The sequence below is a fragment of the Molothrus aeneus genome, chromosome 15 (assembly GCF_037042795.1).
Source record: "Molothrus aeneus isolate 106 chromosome 15, BPBGC_Maene_1.0, whole genome shotgun sequence".
NCBI classification, from domain to species: Eukaryota; Metazoa; Chordata; class Aves; order Passeriformes; family Icteridae; genus Molothrus; species Molothrus aeneus.
The window spans coordinates 7,706,746-7,731,981 of NC_089660.1; the positions used below are offsets into that span (position 1 = coordinate 7,706,746).

Below are 25,236 nucleotides of genomic sequence, written 5' to 3' on the forward strand. Positions count from 1 at the left end.
TTGAGTTTATTTTTAGGCAGCACCTGTTTTAAAAACAAGCAGTCCTCGTGTCAGGGCGGGGGGTGTGTAATGGAGAGAAGGCTTATGATTTTTGTGTGGGCTTGAAAATAGCTTGGGGAGAGAATAAATCCCTTCCCTCCTGAGCCATGGCTCTGGAAGAGCTGAGGGAAGCCAGGCGGAGGGGCTGTGCAGAACCGGTGGGCCAGGGCCTGCTGTGCTGTGCTGTGTGGTGCTGCGCTGTGCCCTGCTGTGCTGTGGTGTGTGGTGCTGTGCTGTGCCCTGCTGTGCTGTGTGGTGTTGTGTTGTGCCCTGCTGTGCTGTGTGGTGCTGCGCTGTGCCCTGCTGTGCTGTGGTGTGTGGTGCTGTGCTGTGCCCTGCTGTGCTGTGTGGTGTTGTGTTGTGCCCTGCTGTGCTGTGTGGTGCTGCGCTGTGCCCTGCTGTGCTGTGGTGTGTGGTGCTGTGCTGTGCCCTGCTGTGCTGTGTGGTGCTGCGCTGTGCCCTGCTGTGCTGTGCCATGGTGCCAGGCTGCCCCTGTGTGATGTCACCGTGCCCCTGTGGGGCCTTTGCCTCACCGAGGGCTTCTCCCAACTGCCGGAGCTGTGAGGAGCCGGCAGCAGGACTGGCGCCACAGCCCGTCGTGACATGGTACTGCTGTGAGGTGACATCACGACTATCGTGACAGGCTGACGTCAGGCAATGACACAACAACTCTCATGACGTCACGACATCGCACGATGACGTCACACACCTCCGCCCCGCTGGGGGCGGGGGCCGAACTGCCCCGTCACTGCGGGCCTTCAGCGCCCTCCCTTATATAGCGGCCAGCAAGTCCCGCCCCCATATTCGATTGGCTGAGTTCCTCCGGTGGGGGCTGCGATTGGCCGCGGCGGCTGTCAGACAGGGGCGGCGCCGTGCGGAGCACCGGGAGGCCATTGTGGCTGGGGCAGCGGGAGGCGGCGGCCGGGGCCGGTCCCGCGGCGTCCGACCCAGGTGAGGGGGCGGCCGCGAGGGGCGTGCTGGGGCGGCGGGGCTGGAGCCGGGGTGGGACGGAGTGCTCGGCTCGTCCCGCGGCGCGGGCAGAGCCGGGGCGCCCCGCGGGCCGCTGCCCGGGCCCGGCCGCGCCGGAGGGACGCGGGGGAGCGGCGGGGCCGGGCCCTTCCTGCTCCGGCCGAGCCCCCCGCCCTGCCCGTGCCGCAGTGCCGGCCCTGCAGAGCCGCCTCTGCCCGTCCCGCTCCCCTGTCGCTCCGTGCCGGCCCCGCCGGTGCCCGTGCGCGGCCGGCCCGCGCTCGGCGGCCCCAGAGCCCCGTCCTGGGAGGGCAGCGGGACCGAGCGCTGCGGCTGCGGCCGCGGCCAGCTCGGGCTCTCCGGAGCCGAAGCGATTGCTTAGCAGAAGTTTTTGGAAAGATGTAAGAAGACTCTTCTTGCTCGCTTCTTACATGAGCAGCGAAATTGCTTACAGCACATGCATGTTTAAACTTTTTCTCTCTTTACACTAGCTTGCCCTGGCAGAGTGCTGAGATCCTTTCAGTGTTTGCGTTTGTGTGTAATAGCTGAATGAGACTGTAACAGGTAGTGGTGAAATCTTTGTTTGGTCAGTAGTAGTGTGGGTTGCTCAAAGAAAAAAAATCTGCTTTCCAGGAGTTTCCAGTTGTAAACTACCTTTAAACTGCTGTAATCCTTCGGCGTTACTCAGCTAGTGCTTTGCTACACTTTCGTTCTAAAGGTTGGCAGTAGAGGAGCGAGGTGTAACTCACTGTGATTTTGTAGCTGGACTCTTTCCTTTTGATATATACTGCTGTAAAGATTAAAAAAACCCTTGATACTATTGGATGATAGCCCTTAAAAGGGCACACCTGAATTACAAATGGTTTTGCAGAGGTGAATAAGAGAATAGGGGGAGATTCGCTGCACGGAATTGCCATATGTTTTCATAAATACGTGTGTGTGTGTGTGTGTATTCACTGCTAATATTGTCAGCAGTAGAATTTTAGCTTAAGACTTAAAAACAAGCCAAGCTTCGTGCTGTTCTTGTGTTTCGTTTTCAGTAATAACATTTCTGTAACCAAAACAACCCTGGGAATGTGTTCCCAATCTGTTTCATAAGCTTTTGACTTGAAGATATCCAGACAAATCTGGTTAATAATAAGTTGCCATTTTAATAAATGTATTTTAGTGAAGTGACTGTTTAATGCAGGATGTATTCTATAGTGCAGTTGCTTTCAGCTTCTAAAGATTTCTCACTGAAATTGTGTATAAGCCTACTACTGGCAGGCTTGGTGTGTTGGTTGTTTTTCTAGTAGGAGAATAACAGGTAAATACTAAGAAACTTATTTCACAGATATATTTCTTACTTGCACAACAGGAAATCTATTTTTATTTGGGGGCTCTTGAAGCCCTAGTGAAAGTCAAGACTCGTGGAGAGCTGCTTTGCACAGAGAATTGCAAATGTGTTGAAATATATAAAACTTGTGTGTTCTGATAACTCATTTCTCTTTTTGGGGCTTTTCTAAGGAGCTTATGCTCATTTCCAAGTGATTTTTGAAAGGTGGCTTTGTGCAGACAATGATTCTTAAAGGGAGAGGTTTTTCAGGATCAGAATAATTTTGTTTTCCCATTTTTCTTTATCCCTTTTACAGAAAAGTGTTTCATTAACTCCTGAAGAGGTACAGCATTGTTCTTGTGTAGCTAACAAGTTGATATCCTGTAGCTTGATACCTAGTTTATGCAAAATCTGTACTTTTTTTGGTTTTGTCTCTAAGTCCTTGCAGAGGGAGGATCTTGACCTTCCAGCTGTACTTTTCCTAAAATTTTGAAGATTCAGTGAAAATACCATAGGTGCTCAGGAGCTGTTCACCAGAACACGTGGTACCTCAGAGTGCATAGCTTTAGAGTAATGAACAGGGCTGGAAAGAAGAGTGGGATGTACTGGGAAAGTCTGGAGCTGCCCTTGAGGCATCCTGTGGTCCCATGTTAGTGCTGGCTGGCTGTGCAGCTGCATCTGACTGCCTTCAGTATTATTGTGTAGGAGATACCATTTTCTTCCTTTTTCTCCCTGTGACAGAGCAGAAAGTTGGTAGCACACATTTTCCCTTTGCTGATCCTTTTTCCCCTGCTTTTTTTCTAAAGCTTCTAAGAGGAAATGTCAAATAAACTGACTGCCTAAATTGCTGCTGGAGATGACCCAGTTGAATGTCTGCCTCTTAAAATGCTGCGTAGATTTTGAGAAACTAGAAGGTAAAAGGGACTCTAGACATTTCTTGAGAATCTCTTAAGACTATTACAGTTTGGTTTAAACTCAGTCTTTGCTAGGATTTGGAGGTATTCCATTTATTTTATTGCAGATTCCTTGAGTTTGTCAGCTGACTTAAAACATGGAAAAGATGCTGCTCCCTCCTACATGCACTAAGGAAGACAGAAATCCAAATTCTAATTCTTAAAGCAACCAAAAGTTATTTGTGTGGCTTTGTGCCCTTCTAGGGTGGGTGTCTGGGTTGCCCTTGAAGCTTTTTTGTTTTGCATTGGCTCACAGACACTCGGTGGGGCCATTGAAGAGAGAGACAAACTGTGCCTTTAGAAACCAAAGCAGGCAGCCCAGAGCACAGCTGTTCAGGGGAAGGGGCTGCTTGCATTTCCTGTTTTAAGGAACAAGTTTGAAGAGATTTGCCTGTGCAAATCACTCGGGGCTCTAATGGCACTATCTGTCATAGTGAATGTGAAATTATGAAGGGGAAATTTTGTTAGAGAGCTCTTCAGTAATTACTGAGGTAATTTACTTGTAAGGTTTGGAAGAGGGATGGACACCCAGGAAAACTGTTGGTCTGTGCTCTTGTTACTATAGCACTCAGAGCTAAAGAGGTTGAGTCCATTACTCTGCTCTCTGATGTAATTACTTTCCTCTTATTCATTCTTGACAGATGAATTTAACTTACTCTCTATTGTGTCAGGAAAGTCTCTTCTAAACTGTAGCACAAAAGTCTCATTCTGTAGTACTACAAGGACACTGGCTGGTAGTGCAGGGTGTTGTGGTGTGTATAAAATGGGAAGGAGAATGTGTTGTTATAGGTCTGGATTAGGGAAGGGTTGCCTGGCAGAGCCCTCCTTGAAATTTCCTACTGAACAAGGCTGAAGGGATTGTTGGAGAAATTGCAGCAGCCACAGGGATTTGGGGGTTAGTTTTGTTTTAAACTTGTTTTGCTGTTTTAATTAAGTCTTTTATTAAAACCCTGTTTCCTTCTGTCCATGGACTCCATGAATGTATGTTGTAACTTTTATCTCTGTTGCCAGTGTTTGAATAACATACTTTTTGATTTTTTTTTTCTGTAATACAGAGATTAGTACAGCCCTAGCACATAGCAGTAGTTCTGAGTTATGGAGTAGTCTTCAAGGAGTTGAGGGTTGTACTTGGGTGGTTTTGTTTTTAGAGATGTTTACTTAGATGCTTTTTGTTTGAGGGATTGGAGTAGGAACGTGCATTCCCTTGAAGCTGTAAAAGCTGTAATTGCTGTCTGTCTGCAAGTATATTTCATTAGCAGTGGTAATGCACAAAACTGAAAGAATGTTTGTTTATGAATGAATGTTTAATGGTGTGCTGTTGAAAAATTCATATGTATTAAAATATGTATAATATTTCCCATCTTGTCTGCTGGAAATTAGTGAGATATTGAACTTTTTTTTTTTTTTTTTTTTTAAGATCTTGAAAACCTTGCCAGGTCCCTGAGAGAGAAAACTACATGACACTACACCATGACTGACAGTAAATGTGATAGTCAATTTTACAGTGTTCAAGTTGCAGATTCAACATTCACTGTGCTAAAACGTTACCAGCAATTGAAGCCCATAGGATCAGGGGCACAGGGCATTGTTTGGTGAGTAATAAATACTTTATTTAAATATTAAAAGCTATAAATATAAAGCAGAGTTTGCATGTGTTTCTGATAGAAGTACCAGAACATAAAACACTGATAATACATTCCTTTGTTACAGGGTTATGGACTAAATAAATTCTAAACCAACTGCTTGCTATAGTTCATGTGCAATTGTATTTTTTTGTTCTGTTTTTAGGGAAAATTAATATTTGGATAACTGTATAAATTAGAATGGTCAACAAATTTCTTCCTTTCTCATTAATCACTTGATTTCTGTTTCTAGTTCTCCCATTGCCCTTGTAGTTGTGATATTGCAGTGTAAGGTATGACAATGGTGAGAGATTCTGGGTTTTACTCGTTTCTTCATCATGGCCCCCTTTCTTCCCCCTCTTTTATTCCCAATCACTCCTGTCCATTTCTAGGAGCCATCAATGCAGTGCCTTGCCATTAACTGGCAGGATGAGGCAAATCAGTGTCATTGTCACTCCATGGATTAACCAGAAAGGGATGCTGTGTGAGGGGCTGGGCTGGCCGGCTGTCCCTTGGTGTGTCACCCCAGCTTTGTGTCCAGCCTCCACTGGCCCAGGACGTGGGAGTCTTTAGGCTGATCCTGAACCTTAGTCTCTTGTATGGCACCACACCTCTGGGCCAGCTAAAGGTAAACACTTTCAAATGTTTTTTAGACTGCAGCAATCCATTCTGCACAATTTAGTGCCAGCCCATATTTTGTTGGGCAAAACTTACTTGGTAACAGCAGAAATGTTTATTGATGTGGGTTTTCATTCCATAAACAGGGGAGCAAACAGATGTACCCAGGAACTCAGTGATATTGACTTCATCACAACACATGGTGGGCTGTTTGTGCTCTGAATCCAGCCTGCAGTTTATCTTCATCTATAAAATCTGCAGAATAAGTGTGATTGATGACTCATGTACTGTGAATAACTCCTTAACAGCACCTGCCCATGTCTTCTTGGCCTTTCCATAACCATAATAAGTTATATAAGTAGAAAAACAGTGCATTTCTGTGAGACCAGGCCTTAATTTTAAAAATTTTAGCTACCCCCTTGCCTTGCTGATAGGTGACAAACAAAATGAAAACACCATATTTCATTCTTCTTTGGTGGGTTGAGTGATGAGGGGGGTCCTAGGTCTTAGTCATTAGGATTTGGGAAAGATTTAGCATAGTACTGACATTTTCCAGGTGTCTGTGTTCTCAGTGTTATGCTTGGTTGAGATGGCATGCAGGAATTTGGAGTGCTTGGAAGTGTTTCTCCTTTCATTAGAAACAGAGCATTTTTAAGCCAAATTACTTTGGATCTCTGCTTCAGAATGAAATGCAGATAGTGTTAAGGTCATCGTGTTGGGAGGAAGAGGAAATTATTCCATTTATTCACTTGTTTTGAAACTACTTGATTTATGGAACAACAGAGTGAAACATTGCATGAATTTTCATCTCACTGTGAAATACCTCAAGTTGAACAAGGTGTAACATCTTAGTTTCTCCTAAAATCTTTATGCAAGGGAAAGATACATTTTACTTCCTACTTTTTTGTAGAAAACTCAGTGTAAGATGAGTGCTATCCTGCTATGTTTGGCTGAAAAAATTGTCAGGACATTAGGGTAACACACAGATATAATGGCTTTTTTATCATCCTGTGTTTAATATAAAAAATAGGAGAAGTTTTTCTGGAGTTTTCTGTCTGGATTTAATTTATTCTATGAGGAATTTTTAATACCACCTGTGTCACTTTAGCTAGGAGAGGTCTAAATTTGTGCTTTTTTTCTCATTATGTTAATGGGAAACTCCATTGGTATTGCTCCATGTAGTATTAACTTTGATATTAAAATATAGGATAATAAGTAGTTTTAAAAATATATACTTAGGAAAAATAGTAAATGAGAGCTCGAGGAAGATGAAAAAGTAAGTCAGTTTTTATGTACAGGATATTTCTATCTCACAAGGCCAGGAGAGAAACTGGATATATAATTTTTAATTTATGTACAAAGTAAATATATTTAACTTACTGCACTTCTTTGTTCCTCAGTATTAATGCATCTGAAGTCTGGTAATCTATTTTGGACTGAATCAAAATAACTTTTGTCTTTAACTTCCTGGCATCTTTTTTTTTCCTTTCTTGTCCTTGATTTCCTAAATTTTCTAGTCAATCTCCAAAATAAGAGGTTCAGGTGGAGTTCTTCATATGTGCTTAAACTAAGGCTTGTCATACATCTGATTTCTCACATCACACAGGGACACTTCCCCTAAAATTATTCCTCTGTCTGCTGCTGCCCTGTGATTTACAGCTAATTCATGCAGACCCTCTTGGTTACTGATTTGATACTAATTCACAGGTATAATCATCAACATATGGAAGTCATTAAACATTAAAGGCATTAACATATAAAAATTAATTTATATGTAACATCTTTTGGGTGAATACTGAAATATCAGTGCTTTCATGTTTATGTTTAGGAGGAAAATAATTTGTCCAACTGCCTGGCCAGTTGCTTTCCTCCCACTCTGTTTCCTTTTGCACAGGCATACAGGGTTTAAATCAGAGACTTACTGTAACATTCAGCAATGACTTGTGCACTTCACAGAAGTCAGCTGAAACAAATGCTAGCAAGTCTTTAGTTAAGTGGCACATTGGTTCAAATTAGGAAGCATGTCCCAAGAAAACACATCTCCTGGGTGAACCCTGCTTTGTGGCCTTTTTCCAGGAGGGAAAGCAGTGACTTTATGCTGGGAAACTTGATAGAATTTGAGTATTGTTGTACTTACAGGGAAGCTGTACTTTTTGTTAGAGTACTGTAGTGTGATGGCCCTTTTAAGTCTGATGTCACATAGAACCTGATGAGATAGAAAAGGAGCTCACAAAGAGCTTAAATGTGCTTGGAAAAAATGTGAATGAGAATTCTTTCCTACCCTATGAAAGTAACATCAAAGAGAAATAGGGTAATGTGGGAATCCTTATTTAAAATTGAAACTGTTTAAAGACTGGAACTCCTGAGTAGCATGTGCTGGGAATTCACATCTATTTTGCCAAGTAGTCTGTGTTACTAAAGAAGACTATTCCCACTTTAGTCTTGTTTCATTTATACAGATACTTTAGCTTTAGATTCTTTCAGCTATTAAAGCAAGTGTAAATTTGACCTCAAACTGCAGAGGGAAGGAAGAAAGGCAAGTGAAAACCAGGGTAAATTTAATGGTGATGATCACTTTTAAATTCTTGTATTCCTCCCTTCAGTCTGAGTTTTCCTTATTTCTCAATTCAATGCATTTTTTTCCATCCAGAAGCAATTATGAATGTAATTTTCTGCTAGGCACTACAATTTTTTATCTTTGCAAACTATTCATGTGCAGGAGAATATTGATCCCTGCAGAAGGGATCATGGAGACAAGTTTTGTCTCTCCTTTAGCTGAGAGAAATTTCTGCTGCAAATAGTAAATGATTGTCAGTCAGCAAAAGTGTCCAAAAAGTATTCCAAATATACAGATTAGGCAGCTGCAATGCTTCTTGATTTTAAACAAGCCTAAAATATTTTTAGATCTTGCAATTTTGGGCGTGAGTCTTGAGTCAGCAGTTTCAAGTGTAAAGACAAAAAGGAGAGCGGGAAGACCTCTGATGAATGTCAGTGCTTCTGTTTGACTTACTTGTATTTATTAAAGGTTGTGTAGTTTTTAAAGGATGTTTCTTTTCTGAATTAAAATTGGGTGTAGTACCAACAGGCTAGCAGATACACTTTGTCTTAAATCTTAATTTCTTTTCCTTCCTCACTTCTGCCTCCCTTTGCCCCCTCCTCTCCCTCAAACAGACTTCAACTTGTTTGTCTTTGAACACTTCTAGTGCTGCATTTGATACAGTGCTTGGAATCAATGTTGCTGTGAAGAAGCTGAGTCGTCCTTTTCAGAACCAAACCCACGCCAAGAGGGCCTACAGAGAGCTCGTTCTTTTAAAGTGCGTCAATCACAAAAATGTGAGTCGGCCTTTGTGTTGCTCTCCTTACTCTGCCTTATCTCAAAAGCTCAGCATTTGCTCTCTCACTTGCTGTTAGTAACCATAGGAATGGAAATAGTGAAGGGCTGGAAAGATTTGCTGTGGGCACTGCAGTTCTCCACAATGTATGGCTCAGTTTTTGGGTGAGCTGCTTGGGGTCTGAAGTACCAAGGGGAGGAGGTTTCTGCTGCCATCAGTGTCAGGGACCAGGCCTTGCTCTGTTGCATTGCCCTTTTTCAGCCATGTGCAGCACAGCTTGTTGGCACTGGGGTTGTTTGTGGATTTGACCATTGTAACTTCACTGTATTTAAGTCTTCTGAGCTTAGGCAAGATTTTTATTAAATACAGTGTTTAAGTGCTGAAGTTTTCAGGGGTACAGCACTGTCTACAAAATTGAAATGCTATGGACCATACTTGTGAATTTTGAAATCTTTAAACTCTCTAAAGTGAGCCATGATGTCAATACTTCATTGTTCAAATACAAGAATATCAGGTTTATGTGACTGCTGTGTGCTGGTACTAACATGAACTGAAACATTGCTGCTCATTGAAGTTGTGCAGTCAAATCTCAAACTTCCTGCTGTCTATTAGCCTTTCAGGGCTGCTTCTTAAGTAAGCTTTTGGTGAGGCCTAGATGTAGCAGAATAAAAGCAAGGTGGTTATTAAAGATGGCAGTAGAGCAATTTTAGCAGTTCTGGAAATAGTACATCATAATCTAAGTTTAATGGGATGGTGTGGGACACCTCTGTGCACGTGGTGTTGGATAGCCTTGGTTAAAATTCCTTGCACAGCATGTGATTTAAAATAAGAGATTATTATTTATGGGGGAAAGTGGGATATATTTCAGACACTGGGGAGGGAGCTAGAGAGTGTCATATAACTTTAAAAAAAAAGATTTTGTTCTGTCTTGGTTCCCTTGGCACACATGCTGCAGTTTGGAACTATTTCTGAACTGGCAGTTTTTCAGCGTATGTGAATTAAGTGCAGCCAAGTAACATTCAAATTGTGTATATAGTGACAGTGTGCACTTTATTTTGCATAGTAACTTCTGCAGTAGTGGAGTTTTGTGAATTAAAGCAGAAGTTTCTCCTAATGTTTTGTTTTTTGTTTTGTAGATTATTAGTTTATTAAATGTATTTACACCACAGAAGTCACTAGAAGAATTTCAGGATGTGTAAGTACTAAATGTTTTTTCATTTTCTCTGACAAATACTGGCCTAAGCTTTAGAGTTGGATTTCCAGTATCCTACAGACTTCATGCTTTGAAAATCAAGAGTAGCTAAAAGCTGAAGTGGGCAGGGAAAAAGAGATATTTACCTTTTATCATCAGTCTACCACACTTTGCTTGCCCATTGCTCTGGTTTATGTGCATGGTCCTTCAGCAGCTCCATGGATCACCTCAGGATAGTAACCTGGTCTGGATAACATGAGAGCAATTTTTTACTGTACCAGCCACATCAGCACAACAGTATTTTGGCCTCAATTCAGAACTGAAAATATTTCTTTTTTATTCAAGCATTATCAATTGGTCTAGAAAGGATTCATGGCCATTTGGTGGGATATGCTAGGTTCCAGTGAATGTGCTGTTGTGGTTGGTGGATAGGCTGCTTGGGCTAATGAGGGAGTGTTTGTGTCTGAAGAGGGTAAGTTATTGACAAATGCAAATTATTTTATCATTCTTAGTTTTCTCTGTGGTTATCCTAATTTTCTTATTTTTTAGAGTAAAATACAGTGAAAGAGAGCATTTATGTTGCATTATCTGCAATCTCTACATCAACTTCACTCAGTCTTAGTTTTTCATGATGCATAAATATAGAATTATTCTCTGTATTACTGTTTATAAAACTAGTAGAATTTTAATTTTTGTGATGGAATAATTCAATTAATTAATTGAACAGTTAATTTGTAATGGTAGGACTTTTTTGAATAGATAATTTTACTTTGTAACTATGATCATGCATGGGTTTTTTTATCATTGGTTTTTTGACACTTAGGTTAGCAGAGCTGATTTTTCTTAAATATCTCGTATGCTAAACTTAAACCTATAAAAAATAAGACTTGAGTTCTTTTAATACTTTCTTTTTTGTGCTTTAGATATTTGGTTATGGAGCTGATGGATGCAAATTTGTGCCAGGTTATTCATATGGAATTGGATCATGAAAGAATGTCTTATCTTCTTTACCAAATGTTATGTGGGATCAAGCATCTCCACTCAGCTGGTATCATCCACAGAGTAGGTAGTAGTAGATCATTCACAATACTCTTTGTGAACACAGTTTTTATGAAACAGGGAGGAAGGGAGGGGGTTGTATAAATAAGCACATACACCAGGGCAGGGAAATGCAGTTGTTATTAAAGTTACTTTTTGGCTTATCCTGATTGTGGAGGGGGAGGTGTGTGGGTATTATTCTGTATGTTAATCCTTCCTTAACTGAAGTAATTTCTTGTTAGGATTTGAAACCCAGCAACATAGTAGTAAAATCAGATTGCACACTAAAAATCCTTGATTTTGGACTGGCAAGAACAGCATGTACTAACTTCATGATGACTCCATATGTGGTAACTCGATATTACAGAGCACCAGAGGTTATCCTGGGAATGGGCTACAAAGAGAATGGTAAGCTGCTGGAGTAATGTTTAAATCTCCTGTCTAAAGTATGTCTCTCTTGGAACATAACTACTGTAAAAAGAGGAGGGAGGGCTGCTTTCCCCCTTTCAAGTTTGTTAAAGTATTCTAATCATGGTACTGGAAATGAAAATTATTACAGTGTAATTTTTTTATTGAAAGTATGATAGTTTTCTGTATGCTTTTCCTCATTTAACATTAACTGCTCCCTCTCCCCTGCTCTAGTTATATCTTGTCATATATTCACCATTATCTTTTTGCCATGTTTTTTACTCTAAGAAAAACTATTGAGGCTGGTATTAAAAAAATCTGAACCCAAAAATCAATATATGAATAATAAACCCTTTAATCAATGTAATTTTATTCTGAAACATCTTCTTTTAACAATGTGTCCCCTTATGCCTCTCTGATTATTAAAATACATTGCAGATCCCTACCATAAACCATGTCTAATATTCTCTTAAGTCTGCTTGATGCTCAGAGAGGCTGGGTGTTACATTATGAAAACTAGCACAGCTGTAATATACTGAACATTCAGCCAACAAAATTGCTCCCAAGGAATTTCCTTCCATTATTGAGGGATTTACCTGCTGATTTTTACTACCACTGGACTTGTATGCCCTTCATCACAAGGGCTTGTGGATGGTTTTGAGTGTCTGTAATTTTGGGTGTGTAAAATAAGGGACCTGTGGGAACTTGCTGGGCCCTTGATAATGATAAAATCATTTTATTTAGTGCAGAAGGCAGCTTGTTGTACAGCAAGTGCTGATGTGAATCAGAACTTCAGCAAAGCTTGTTCTGGTTGGGACAAAAATAAATTATCTGCAGGACTGTAGGAATACAGTGTGAGCTTTCAAATAAATATTTGTGGTATTTAAAAAAAAAATCTCTTTAATCTTTTGTCCTTGTTGCACCTAACATATGATAGTGGATATCTGGTCTGTTGGGTGCATTATGGCAGAAATGGTCCTCCATAAAGTCCTGTTCCCAGGAAGAGATTGTATCCTTCTTCATGGTGGTTTCCAGAGTGTAAACACTGACTATGTTTTACAAAATATAAACTTCAGGAACACTCGGTGTTGATATGATTGAAAATTCATGTGAACAGTTTGGTTTTCCACGTTGTTGTGTTTTACTGTAGATGCAGATGGTTTTGTTTGTTTTCCTCACATTTGTTCATGATACTCCATAATTTGATCATTTCACTTTTATTTTCAGTTGATATCTGGTCAGTTGGGTGCATCATGGGAGAATTGGTGAAAGGTTGTGTGATATTCCAAGGCACTGATCGTATCCTTCCCTAGTCATCCTTGAGTCCCATTCCACTTCAACAGAAACACAATTCTTTAGAACTGTATAAAAGCATAAACAATTAATAATGTTAGCAAAACATTTAATTATGTTTTACTAGATCCACTGTACTCTTTGAAATTAGTGTCATTAACCAAGTTGTTGAGCTTTCCATTTTATTTTCTTAGTAGAGTATATTTCATGTAATTTATAGTGGTTGAATCCAATGTGTTATGAGCTCCAGCTTTTGTAGTTTAAAAGACAGATACTGCTAGGTTTGGAAAATAGAAAATAACTTATTTTTTACTCTTGTTCTTTGTAGATAAGTGTTTTAAGCAAAAGCCTACAAAGTTACTTCTTAACTATGCATGGATTTTGCTGATTATTTGTTTGAACAGTAGACTAATTTTTTTTTTTTTGCACAATTTTTTGAGTTTTAATCAGATTTTTTTCTTGTTTATTATAGGGCTTGCTGGGCAAAGGTGACCTAATGGCCAGCACACTGCATGAGATCTTTTTTTATTATTATTTAGCATAAAAAGAAAAACTTTCTGGAAGTTCTTTTTTTTCCCATTTTATGAAAATTTAATTTTGGACTGACTTCTTCTATAAGACAGTTGTTCTTTCATTTCTCCTTCCAATATTTTTAACCAAGATTTCATAGAACCTTAATCTGAGAACCATTTGGGTTGGAAGGGGCCTTAAAAACCATCTCATTCCAACCCCTCTACATCTTTCACTATCCCAGGTTGCTTCAAACCCCATCCAGCCTGGCCTTGAACCCCTCCAGGGATGGGGCACTCTGTCTTCAGAATTGTGCTCCAAGGTTTTGAAGCCAACATAATATTTTTGCTCATCAGCAAGGAGCAACCACCACTAAAACATCAGGTGCCTGTTCACAGATACTTGTGTATCTTATAGAGGAGGATTTCCAATTTTAATGCTAACTTTCATGACACTAATCTTCAACAGTTGATCATACATTATTTGGTAGTAAAATGATTAAACATTAAATAAGTCTCTTTATTTTCTACCTTTCTTCCTTTCTATATTTATTATTTTACCTTTTGAAGCCTTCAGACCAACCTAACACAATTCTTCATGGATGTTATGTGTGTTTCACCTGCATGTTGTTAGCGTGGGCTGTTTTGATTTGTTCATGAATAAATGAAGGAAATTTTGTTCGTGCTTGTTGAATATTCAGGTTATCATTTGTGGTTCTGTCAGGGCCACTGGAGCTCTACCAGTCTATGTTTCAAGGAGTCTCCTCCCTGATAGGGAAGTGCATAGCTGTGCTTACAGGGATTTTTCCTTCTTTGAAGAGTTTCAGTTCTCTTTCATGTGAGATACTGACAACTGTTTGTGTTGTGGAGGCCTTTCCTGGGTGGGTCAGGTTGTCACCTTCAGCTGCAGGATTGTCTTGGCAGGATGATTTCTGGGCAGTGCTGCTGTGCATGGCCATGAAACATTCCTTTTGTTGATTGTGTTTGGGGTTTCTTTTCTTTGGTTGCTTTCTTTAAGTTAAATTTTAAAATGTCTTAGTATTTGGGCATTTAGAGGAGGGAGCCAAGCTCAGCATATTGCCCAATGCTTGCCCTTGACTCTCTTCAGGAAAATCTGCTCTTAGATTCAATAATTTGTACTTTCCCAGATGGTGGATGGGAATTTCTGGGATGCTTGCAGCAGTGCTCTGGGTGGAATGAGGTGCTCTGTGTTGCCAGGGTGATGGATGCACAGACCCTGCTCCAGGCTCTGCTGGGGAGGCCTGAGTTACTGCCAGCTGCTGTTGGAAATAGAAATGGAGAGAAACCAGGGAATGCAGGCACCTAAGGTGACATGGTGGAAAAGCCTGGCAGCAGCCATGTGGTTTTGGTGTTCTTTCTGCCCATATGGAGAAGGAAGCTGATGGCCTGACCAATGCAAAAAGCACGAGGGGTATTTGTGCTTTCTTGGGAAAAATCATGCTTTGTTGTGATTGTAGGAAGGACTCTGTTTTCAGCTTTTCTTCCAGAGTCCCTCAAGGCAAATAGACTTGGCATGGATTAAATGCCTGGTCCCTTCTGACCCTGAAGTCTCAGGAGTGGGGAGAGTGGCTTTGTGTGAAGGCTGCCAGGTCAGTCACAGAGCTTACTCTGCCTGCTTTATACTGAAATCCCACTTGCATTTCTGCTAAGAGGCTTATTTTAAGTCCATCCTACATGGAGTATTTTTTCAACTTTCACCATCTGTAAAGCACTTTGAAAGTGAAATATTGTTTTTTGCTTGTTTTTACCTCTAAAGTGGGATGGGTCACTAAGTTTTCTGCCCTTCCCTGCAGTCTTCTGAGGCCTCAATAAACTGGACTCTAATTTGATTATCTGTTTAACTAGGCTGCTGTTACTCAAAGGAAAAGCATCTTCTTGAATCTAGATTGGTGGAGCTCTCACACAAATCAGTTTCTCAGCTAGGAACAAAATTTCCTAATGTATGTTAATTTTCTCTTTGTCTGTGCTTTGTTTTAGCATGACAGTTAACAATATCAGTTCTGAATTTTGATTTTAATATAGCTTTTCCATTGGAATGCATTCAATAAACAAATAAAATTTTCAATCTTTGTATCAGAAGTCTAAAGTCTTAGCATGGAGCAGTGACTATACATATATTCATATTGTGTTCTCGACACACTAACTGAAATAGAAGCACCTCAGTGTTTTTTAAATACATCTTAATTCAAAGTACAGCATATTTATTGTTTAGTTGCATAGTCTGTCTATGAGAATGGATAGGTTGAAGTGCTAGATGGTGAATTTAGCTATGAATTTTTTGCAAGGCCAATGGACAGGCTCTGCTGGAATTGCACATTCTTTTTATCAGGAAAAACTGGCAAGTATAGATCTGAGTTGACTTAAATGTTAGGAATATTAATGCAGTGTCTCCTGAGTGTGATAAATGAGCTTTGTTTGTCCAGCTGGGCTGGTTCAGAGCAGACTCTGGTATCTCTGTAACAAGTGTCACCATGGCTGGGGAAAATGCCTTCACTTGAGATGGGGAGAAGGGACAGTCCTGAAGAAACATGAGGCCCAATTTCAATTTGTGGCTTGTAAATGCTATTCTTACAAAATATTTAAATTTTGAATTATAAGAACAGAGTTATCTGTGAGTATGTTGGTTGATAAACAAAAGAACCTGCTATAGAACATTCTGGAATATGGATTTCCTGTTCAGAACTCCTCTGGACCTTTTCTGAAGTTGAAAAAGAAAAAGAAATCAACCCCACCCAAACACCAACCAAAAAAAGCCCCCAACCATCCAACTACAGCCCTGCAAAATGCTCCAACTCAAAGTTTTATTTCCTTAGGAGACAGGTACAAAACTCCTTACTTTGGGTGGGATGCATTTGTGCTTTAGGGTTTTCTCTATGTTTTTCTCTAGCTTCAAGAATTTTCAGTGTTCCTGATGTTTCATTGCACTTCAGAAGATTCCTCAGCAGCCTTTCTTTTCTAACCTTAGAGTTGTTTTGCTATGGCTACAACTGCCAAATAAAGCTTCTTTTGGATTCTAGAAAAATATTATAATTAGAAAAAGATACTTAAGCATAATGCATTGTGCAGCACTTCCAGCCTGTCCTTCAGAATACACTGACACAAAAATAAGGCTCAGATTTTGTAGCTTTTTGCATGGCAGCTCAGAATACTGCTGATGCTGCAGTCAAGTTCTTCTTTGTGTCCTCTGTTCAAGTTCCTGTTAACTTCTCAGATTTTTAAGTGGTATTTTTTTAGAGTGCAGACTTCAAATTCTTCAGCTGATTTTCCTAAAGATATGGTGCAGATATTGATCAATGGAATAAAGTTATTGAACAATTAGGAACACCATCAGCAGACTTCATGAAGAAACTGCAGCCTACAGTGAGGAATTATGTAGAAAACAGGCCAAAATATCCTGGTATTAAGTTTGAAGAGCTCTTCCCAGACTGGATATTTCCATCAGAATCTGATCGGGACAAGTTAAAAAGTAAGGCGAGTTTTTTCTCTCCGTTTTCCTATGAAGTTAATTTAAAATGTCTGCAGCACCCTTAATTTAAAGCCTAATTAAAATACTTATTGCAGTAGGTGTCAACATTAAAAGCTGCATACTTTCTTTCATTTATGACAAGTTTTCAGATCTTAGTAGTAGTTACTAAATATTCTTTCTTTGTCCCAAGATTCTCTTTAATTCTCTTAATTTTAATCCATTGAATAATGTCTGTAATTTAGTGTTCTCCAAAAGTAATACTTTTTATTACTGATCATCTTGTTCTAAGTACATAAAGCTCATGTGGGATATATTTTATCTTTAGATAATTACTGAGAAAATTTAAAAAAAAACCAAAACCAACAATCCACCTTCCTATATTCTGTAGAACAGAAATGAAATTTTGCAGTGCATGTCCTGTGTTTCCAGTATTTATTTCCTGTGTGAGACATTAAATTCTACAGCTCTTTTACATTTGTGTTCTTTTCACCTTTACTTTCTAGCCAGCCAAGCTAGAGATTTATTGTCAAAAATGCTTGTAGTAGATCCAGACAAGAGAATTTCTGTAGATGAAGCCTTACGTCATCCTTATATTACTGTCTGGTATGATCCAGCTGAAGCAGAAGCTGTAAGTTTGCAATTAAAATAAATTTTCTAAGATCGCAATTCAATAACTTTAAAAATAACTTTAATTTTAGTCAGGAGCATGCTTGAACTCATTGGATAGCAGGAGTCACACAGGAAGCCTTCAGATGAGCATGAGGGGCAGAATCACCTGAAGGACAGCTGCTGGTGGGGAGCTGATACAATTCTGAAAGTGGTTGTTAATATTTCATTTTACTTACAGAAAGAGGTGCCTATTTGGTGGCAATCCTGGGCTTTTTGAAAGAGGGCCTTGCTCTAAGGCCCTGTAAAGCTTTACAATTCATTTAATTTTGGTTGATAATTTCAAACAGCCTTTCAGTGTGAGGCAGGACTTAAAAGCAGATTCTGGAGTTGTAAAATGAACATGTCTTTGATGTATAGGGAATAACCTGCCAAAAGTGAAGGTAAAAAATGATAAAAAATTGTCATTTTTAGATTTTTTTCATTAAGATTGGGTGTGTTAACCTGATTTAGTAGGCACTATAGTCTTTTCTTTTCTTTTCTTTGTAGCCTCCACCTCAAATCTATGATGCACAATTGGAAGAAAGAGAACATGCAATTGAAGAATGGAAAGGTGAGGAGTGAGCTTGACAAATTACATTTATTGTAGTATCTTGTGTTATTAGTGAGTGGCTGCAGCATGTGCTGGATTGTGTAACAGACTATTCCAAATAATTCCCACTATTCCAGAGAAGCAGTAATGCCTGTGGCAACAGGAAAAGAAATCAGTGATGGAAACAGGTTGTGTGTGGAGTGAATACATACCTAGGTGTGTGAATGCTCATATACACATGGAACATTCTGAAGTCTGTTCAACAAAATGCTGCAGTTGTCTTTTTTTTCTTCCCTTTTTGTTCTTAAGTGCTTGTAATCTATAGAGCTTTTTCCTTGACAGAGAGTTCTCTGAAAAAGAAACATGCCTCTTCTCAGTGTGCATTGTTTAAGCCATATCTCTTGACAATATTTACTAGTTCATTTGTTTTAGAAATCTAAATAGCAGGAGAGTCCTTTGGTGTAGTTTTTTTCTCCAATCTCATTGCTTATTTATTGACCAAATAGATTAAACTGTTGACTTAAACAAAAGAATAAACAGCACTGTAGTATTAAGATCAATTTCACCTTACAGTTTGAGTCAAAACCATTAAATGGTGAGGCAGTTAAAATTTTAACATCTGCCATCACAAGACCAAGGGTAATAGACATCTTTTATGACTACTTTGAAAGCTGCTTGCTTTTGTAAAACAGCATTATAAATTTCAGATATTGATTCTGGCTGATCTATACATTTGTTATCCTTAGGGCATGCCTACACAGGTAAGTATGCTTCAAATCATCTTTGATTACTGCAAGGTGGAAAAGTAAAATGAATCCACTAAATGTAATTGAATGCATTTGTAAACATTGTTACTCAGAATTGAAGAGTCCTTAACCTACTTAGATATTGTTATCTAAATTGCATTAAGACTGTGGGTGCACACACAAGCTTCTGTGATTTAAGTTATAGCTCTGGATTTTCCTGGGTGTTGTTCAGGTGACTGCATCCTAAGTTGTCCTTGACTAGTAAATGGGGGTCTTCATACAACATTTTAACTGTTTAACCTTCTTCAAAATATCCAGACTTTCCTCAGTTCACCCTTGGAGCTGGTTCTTCAAGAATAAGTATTTGTGTATAATTTTTTGTTATCAAAGTCAAATTTCCAGAGAGGTTTACATAAAATCAGATTTTGAATCCAAATGGCAAATAAATACCTCTGTAGTTCTACTTTCAGACTGACCCTGAACCATTTCCTTGTACCTTGATACAAATGAGACTTGTTCACAAATCCTCTGTGATCTTACAGTGCTTTTTCCTGTCTCTTTTTGCTTTTGTCCACTGTTCTCTTGCAAGAATTAATATACAAAGAAGTTATGGATTGGGAAGAAAGGAGCAAGAATGGTGTGGTAAAAGATCAGCCCTCAGGTTAGTCATTGTTTCATTAGTTCTGTAACTGTCACACAGCCCTGTGAATGAGGAAATCTGCTCAGTAATCCAGGTAGGCAAAGCTTTTGTTGTTGGGGGCTGAGACTGATCTGCCTTTGGAGATCCCTGTACTCTGCTTTTTAATTGGTCTGAACTTGTAGAAAAACTTCACTGAGCTGCCTTGTCCCCAGAGGGCTCAGTCATCAAATGAAATATCAGCAGCAGTGAGCTCCCCTGGAGCTCAGGTAACTGTGCTGAGTGCTGCTCCCAGGCTCAGCATGAACCCCTTTCCTCAGGGTTAAACAGCTTTAGGGCTCCCTCAGGATACTTAACAGTGCTGGGTTCGTGCCCATGATTGAATCCTTGTGTTTGCTGCTGTTCTCACAGCTCAGTAATCAGAATATTGTACTGTCTCTTATTAACTGTATCTGTTAGATTTCTTGACACTCAGGTCACTATTCACACTATGCATTGTTAGTCTTTTCTTCCTTCCCTCCAGAGAGAGGGAGAAAAATAAAAATCTCTTAAAAGGTCACCTTGGCTTTTGAGTGCTAGGGCCCTTACTGCTTGCTTTTCTCCTTTTTTATTAATTCCTTGATTTTCTAAGGATTTCTGTGGGGAAAGTGCTGCTCACAGCCCAGAAGCATGGTTATTTGTGACTGTAATATTGTCTTGCCTCAGATTTTATTATGTTTGGTTTTCTTAGCACAGATGCAGCAGTGAATAGCAACACCAGTCCTTCCCAGTCATCATCTATCAATGACATTTCATCCATGTCAACAGAGCAAACATTGGCCTCAGACACAGACAGCAGCCTGGATGCCTTGACAGGACCCCTGGAAGGATGTCGATGATCAGCTGTGATTGCAGACCTGACTTTGGAAAAGAACTCTAATTTCCATTGGGCCTGAATTGCTTGTAAGTTAATGGAACCAAGTAGAAAAACTCCATGTTCTGCATGTTCTGCTAAAGTAATGCCTGTTGTTTTTTTTTACTCAGTTGTTATGAAATTGCCTGCTTAATGTTGTAGAATGGAAGCAAATCAATGTCTAAAGAACAAAAAGAATTAAATTTAGACACTATTACAGGCTTTTCTTTGTTTCAGCCTATTTCAGGTGAGCAGTTATAATAGACTTTTAGCCAATAACTCCTCTTAAGTGGCTTCATCAATCACCAGTCCCAGCTGGCAGGCTTCTGTGACACATGGTTGTTTACATTTAGTGCAGTATTGCTCATCAGTGGGTTTTTGAATGTATAGTCCCTATGAAGTTTCTTTTACTGTGTGACTGTGGCAGTTTGCTTTATTTAACGACCAGAGTGTTGTGTGTGTGAGCTCACATGTGGAATGCTCTCAGTACTATGTGTAAAGGGCACTTTTTCTTCCACATTGCACTTTTTTTTTCTTTTAATCAAACCCTTCCTATCTTCACTTTTCAGTAATTCTCTCTTCTTGTAGAAGAGATAAACATGAAATTTAAAGCATAAAGCCATTACTTTGTATTTCACCTGAGTGTCTTTTTCAGTCTTTTAAATGTGGACAGAAGATACAGTGGCTTAAATAAATCTTGAGGAAGGATGAATGACTTTTCTGTGCAGCAGTGCCTGTTTAGAAGAGGAGAGTGTGCTAAAATGTTCTGTATTTTGTAGCTTGTGATATTCATCCTTTAACAAAGATAAACAGAAAATGAAGTTTTATCTGTGATGCTCTTCATTCACTGCAAGTTCTGATAAAAGGAGAGATGACTTGGAGATACTTGCAGCCTCAAAAAGCTGCATAAATGTTTTCCATTTTTTTAATGGGTCCATTCTATCTAGTGAGTAATTAAAGAAATAAAAGTACAGTAGTTCTGAGTCACTTGTAAATTAAGCATTTAGGTAACAGAGCTTAGCTCCATTCTCACCTTAGGAAAGTCTATTTGTAGTGAGAAGAAAGACATATTTAATACAAATTTTCTAAATGCAGTGTCAGACAAGATGAGGAGGTTATTTGCTGTTTCCATACAGATTTGTCAATACAGTTTTCAGGATCAGATAATACAAAATTTCCTGTTACATTGCACAATCTGTTGAATTCGAAAATGCATTTGCAGTAGGGTAGGGCTTAAATTGCTTTGTAACACACACTTGTGACTTGTGCACGGTCACTTTGGGTGCACAGGTGTGAAATTTGCTAAAGGATCTCTGTGTGCATGTGTGTGACTGAGCTATAGAACTGTAATAGACATGGACAAGTTGAGGTAAAACACCACTTTCATAGAGGCACTATATTTAGCTGTTGATCAGATACTCTTGCCTTGAATATATAAATAGAACCTGTAAAATACACTGGCCCAGAGAGGCACTGCATTACTGACATACTTCTCATGTAAAACACAATTGTCCATTGTTCCAAGCCTTATGACTCGAAAAGCAGCACTTTCTCCTTATGCAAATGTTGCTTTTTTATTAAAATTTTGCCCCTTTTTAATAGCTTAATTTGCTGTAGTAAAAATACCAAGATTTTAGTATCCCAGAAGATAAAAAAAAATTAACAAGGTAGTTAATGTTAGCTTCAGAATTGTATTCTGGCACATCTGATTTTTAAAGTTCTCTTAAATTGAATTGTGAGATATTTGTTGCTTGTTTGGTTTTCAGCCTATGGATAATTATATCTTTGGATACTGACAGTATATGTGAAATATTTTTAGTGCATTCTTGTCACTGGAAAAACATTTTAAAATACCTATTTACCATATAGCAGAGCAGTACACTTGGCTGTTCTTTTGCTTTTTTTAGTCCATGTTATTTGTGTAAGTTAAAATAGCTGAAGACACCTATTAACAATGAACAATTAGTGATTCATCTGCTGAATTTCATTTTTCAAGACTTAAATTTTTTAGCTGAAATTGCACTGTACTATGTTCATTTTAACAGTTTCTACTTTAGAAGACTTAAAGATATGTTGCTTTTTCCACATGTGATTTAAATACTCACAGAGTTGAATTTTTCCTGTTGGACTTGGGCTGCTCAGCACAACAGAGGGTTGGACCAGATGACTTCCAGGTCTATTCCAACCTAAATTATTCTGTGATTCAAATTGTCTTTAAATGTTTTTAACAATACTGTTCTGTCTTCATGACTTGAACGGGTATCTGTCCTTCTCCTAGTACATACTGTGAGCTTGATAATATACTCTTGGAACAAGAAAAGAAAGCCCAACCTTGAGATTAAATGAGTTTATTTGTAAATCTTGTAGGAAAAGCTGTCTCATACCTAATTTTCTTTATGTCTTCTTGCTATGGCATACATTGAAGCTTAATTACAGAATTCCTTCAGAGCATGCATGAACTATCTGTGAATATTGTGGATTTTGACTCCAGTTTAATCCGAAACCATAGTGCAAATGCACATGGATCTCCAGAGGACACCAATGCAGACAATCCCCAGCAAAGCCAGGCAGGTGCATGCTGCAGTTCCCAGGCTGTCCCAGTGTGCTCATGTGCACTGCATGCAGCTCCTCCCCTGTCACTGCTCCTCACTGCAGGGGACATTAGTGCCAGGTTGGTGACATGGTGGTCAATGCCACGAGAACCTCCTCACTGATGGAAAACAAAATCCAGTGTAACTTGACAGGGGTTTAAAAAATAGGAGAGTTTGGTGTGCAATATAATCACTTTTACTCCTAGTACTGAAATTATGTATGTAAAGTGATGCAATTGACCGTGTTTTTGCACTTTGGCATTTATAAATATTTATATGTATTTAAAAATTAAGAATATGTGTGTGTATACATATATATTAAGAAAACAGCTCAGTTTTGTAAACATGAATGTTACTTTCCTTTGAGAGACTTTGTATAGTGTTAACACTACTGCAGCATACATAGACAATTTATGAACTATGACTAAAATAAATGTTGGTCAGCATAGATACAATCTGTAATCTTAACTGCTCACCTGAAAAAGAAAGGGATCTTTGGCTGTCAATAGATACTTTACCAGAAACTTGTTAAACATCTGAACACTGAGTAGCTGAATGGCATTGCAGAAATGGAGTATGTTTTAAACAGTTCATTTCATCTGTGCTCATATCATTTTTCCTCAAAAAAAGCCTTTAGAAAGAGAAGCTTGGCATTTTGCAATCTGGGTAAGCAGCCTGTACTTTGAGGAAATCCTGTGATATGACAAGTCTAGGTCTTTATGGAAAAAGACAAGAAATGAATGTCAAAAGTAAGGCTTTGTCTGCATGGATCATACAAACTAAACTAGTCTTAGGACTGGAAACTACAGTTTGCAAACAGCCTTTGAAGTTTTGTAATGTTTCCAGCAAGGGCTTGCATTTTCTTGTCAAAATAATGAAAAACTCAACCTTGACTAGAAATTAACTAGTTGGTTGGAGAGTTTCAAAAGCTGTTAGGAACCAGAGGGCTCTTGAAAGAGGTTTTGTCTTTTTTACATCCTAACAGAGCATATGTGTTTATTCCAAATTAATTAAAAGAAAAAAAAAAATTATTCCATATGTTTAATTTTTTCTTTCTTAAAGGAAGGACCTTAAATGCTAAATCACTTTGCTTAAAATTATAATTTTATGAATGAAGTAGGATTTAGCTATTCCAAACACAGCTGACATGGAGTCTCCAAGGACAGGGTGGGTGAGCCTTGTGTTGTCACAAGGGCCACCCTCCAGCTGGGAGGTCACAGCTCCAGGTGCAGACAGACAGACAGACCTTTGTGGTCCTTGAGGAGCATGGGTTCAGCCTTGCAGCAGCACAGAGTGTTTGGGCTAAGTGCTGAACTGCATTTGTCTGCATATTCTACATGTGTCACATGGGTTCTAGCAGGGCTTGATGCTAAACCTTAGTGAGACCATATTCTGGGAAGCAGATTCTTTCCTGGGATGTGTGTTGTGTCATTCCTGCTCAAAACTGGTTTTGATCCAGGGACACCTGCATCCAGATGCAGAATTTGGACTTGAGTTCTATAATGAATATAGTAATTTCTTTGCTTTTTCAGAGTTTCTTGAATTATTTTTTTTAACATGTTGAAATATGATAAAAAAGTGTATTCTGGTTCATTATTTTACATATTTTATGGTCTTTTACATGAGTGGTGTTCTAAAAGCTTCTTACACAAGTTGTCAAATCAGTTGTGGTTTTTGCCCACTCTGCATGCTAAAATAATGTCTGGGGCTAAAATAATGTTTTAAGTAAACCATCTTTTCTCATCTTAGCTTTGGAGGAAATTGGAGAGATAACCATTCTTCTTTTGTTTGTGTTTTATAAAATGATTATTTTTGCAGCTAAAATTTCAGTTGTTGGATTTCAATCCCACAGTGTTGCTTTGTGGATATAAATTTCCTGGGTCCTCTATTTCACATGTGTATAAGATGTCCAGTATAAAATTAAACTAATAAAGTGCACTCTTCTACAATTTGTTGTTGAAAACATGGCAAATCATTTTGGTCCAAGAATTCAAAGCAAAATAGAGAAAATACATTTAAATAGTTAAGTTTATTCAGTGATGATGCTGCTTATTTTTTTAAAAGGTGCTTGCAGTTTTGCACAAAAGAAATCAATTTTATTAATTGCTGGGTTTGAAGCACTTTAGGATTCTTCTAAATACAACCATATATGGTGTGAAAAGGAATGACATAACATGCTTAATGTGTTCAAATTTTGGTTGTAGCCTTTGCTATTCTGACAGATTTGATCAGCATGTTTCTTTAAACCTGTTTTCAGAGATTAGAAATCAGAAACCTTTTGGGGGCTGAAATTCAACACATGGTAAGAGATCATTTGAGAAATACCTTCTGAGTGGGTGACTTGATTGGCAATGTGACTACCTGGCCATCTATTAAATAAAGACACAGCAATGTCTGTTC

General features: G+C 39.0%; 1 protein-coding gene across 4 annotated transcripts; it reads left to right on the forward strand.

Moving 5' to 3' along the window:
* Window positions 1-908: 908 nt before the first annotated feature.
* Window positions 909-24,785, forward strand: MAPK9 (mitogen-activated protein kinase 9). Of its 4 annotated transcripts, none has more exons than XM_066560482.1 (12): window positions 909-990; window positions 4,691-4,865; window positions 8,717-8,846; window positions 9,982-10,040; window positions 10,961-11,099; window positions 11,318-11,483; window positions 12,421-12,492; window positions 16,590-16,772; window positions 17,276-17,400; window positions 17,928-17,991; window positions 19,306-19,377; window positions 20,089-24,785. In XM_066560482.1, the coding sequence occupies exons 2-12, from the start codon at window positions 4,744-4,746 to the stop codon at window positions 20,229-20,231; spliced, it is 1,275 nt and encodes a 424-aa protein (XP_066416579.1). In that variant the 5' UTR covers window positions 909-990; window positions 4,691-4,743; the 3' UTR covers window positions 20,232-24,785. The 4 variants fall into 4 exon arrangements, with proteins under 4 accessions (XP_066416579.1, XP_066416578.1, XP_066416580.1 ...); XM_066560481.1 differs by lacking the exon at window positions 12,421-12,492 and adding an exon at window positions 12,711-12,782; XM_066560483.1 differs by lacking the exon at window positions 12,421-12,492 and adding an exon at window positions 12,711-12,782 and having other exon boundaries at window positions 20,084-20,206.
* Window positions 24,786-25,236: the final 451 nt, after the last annotated feature.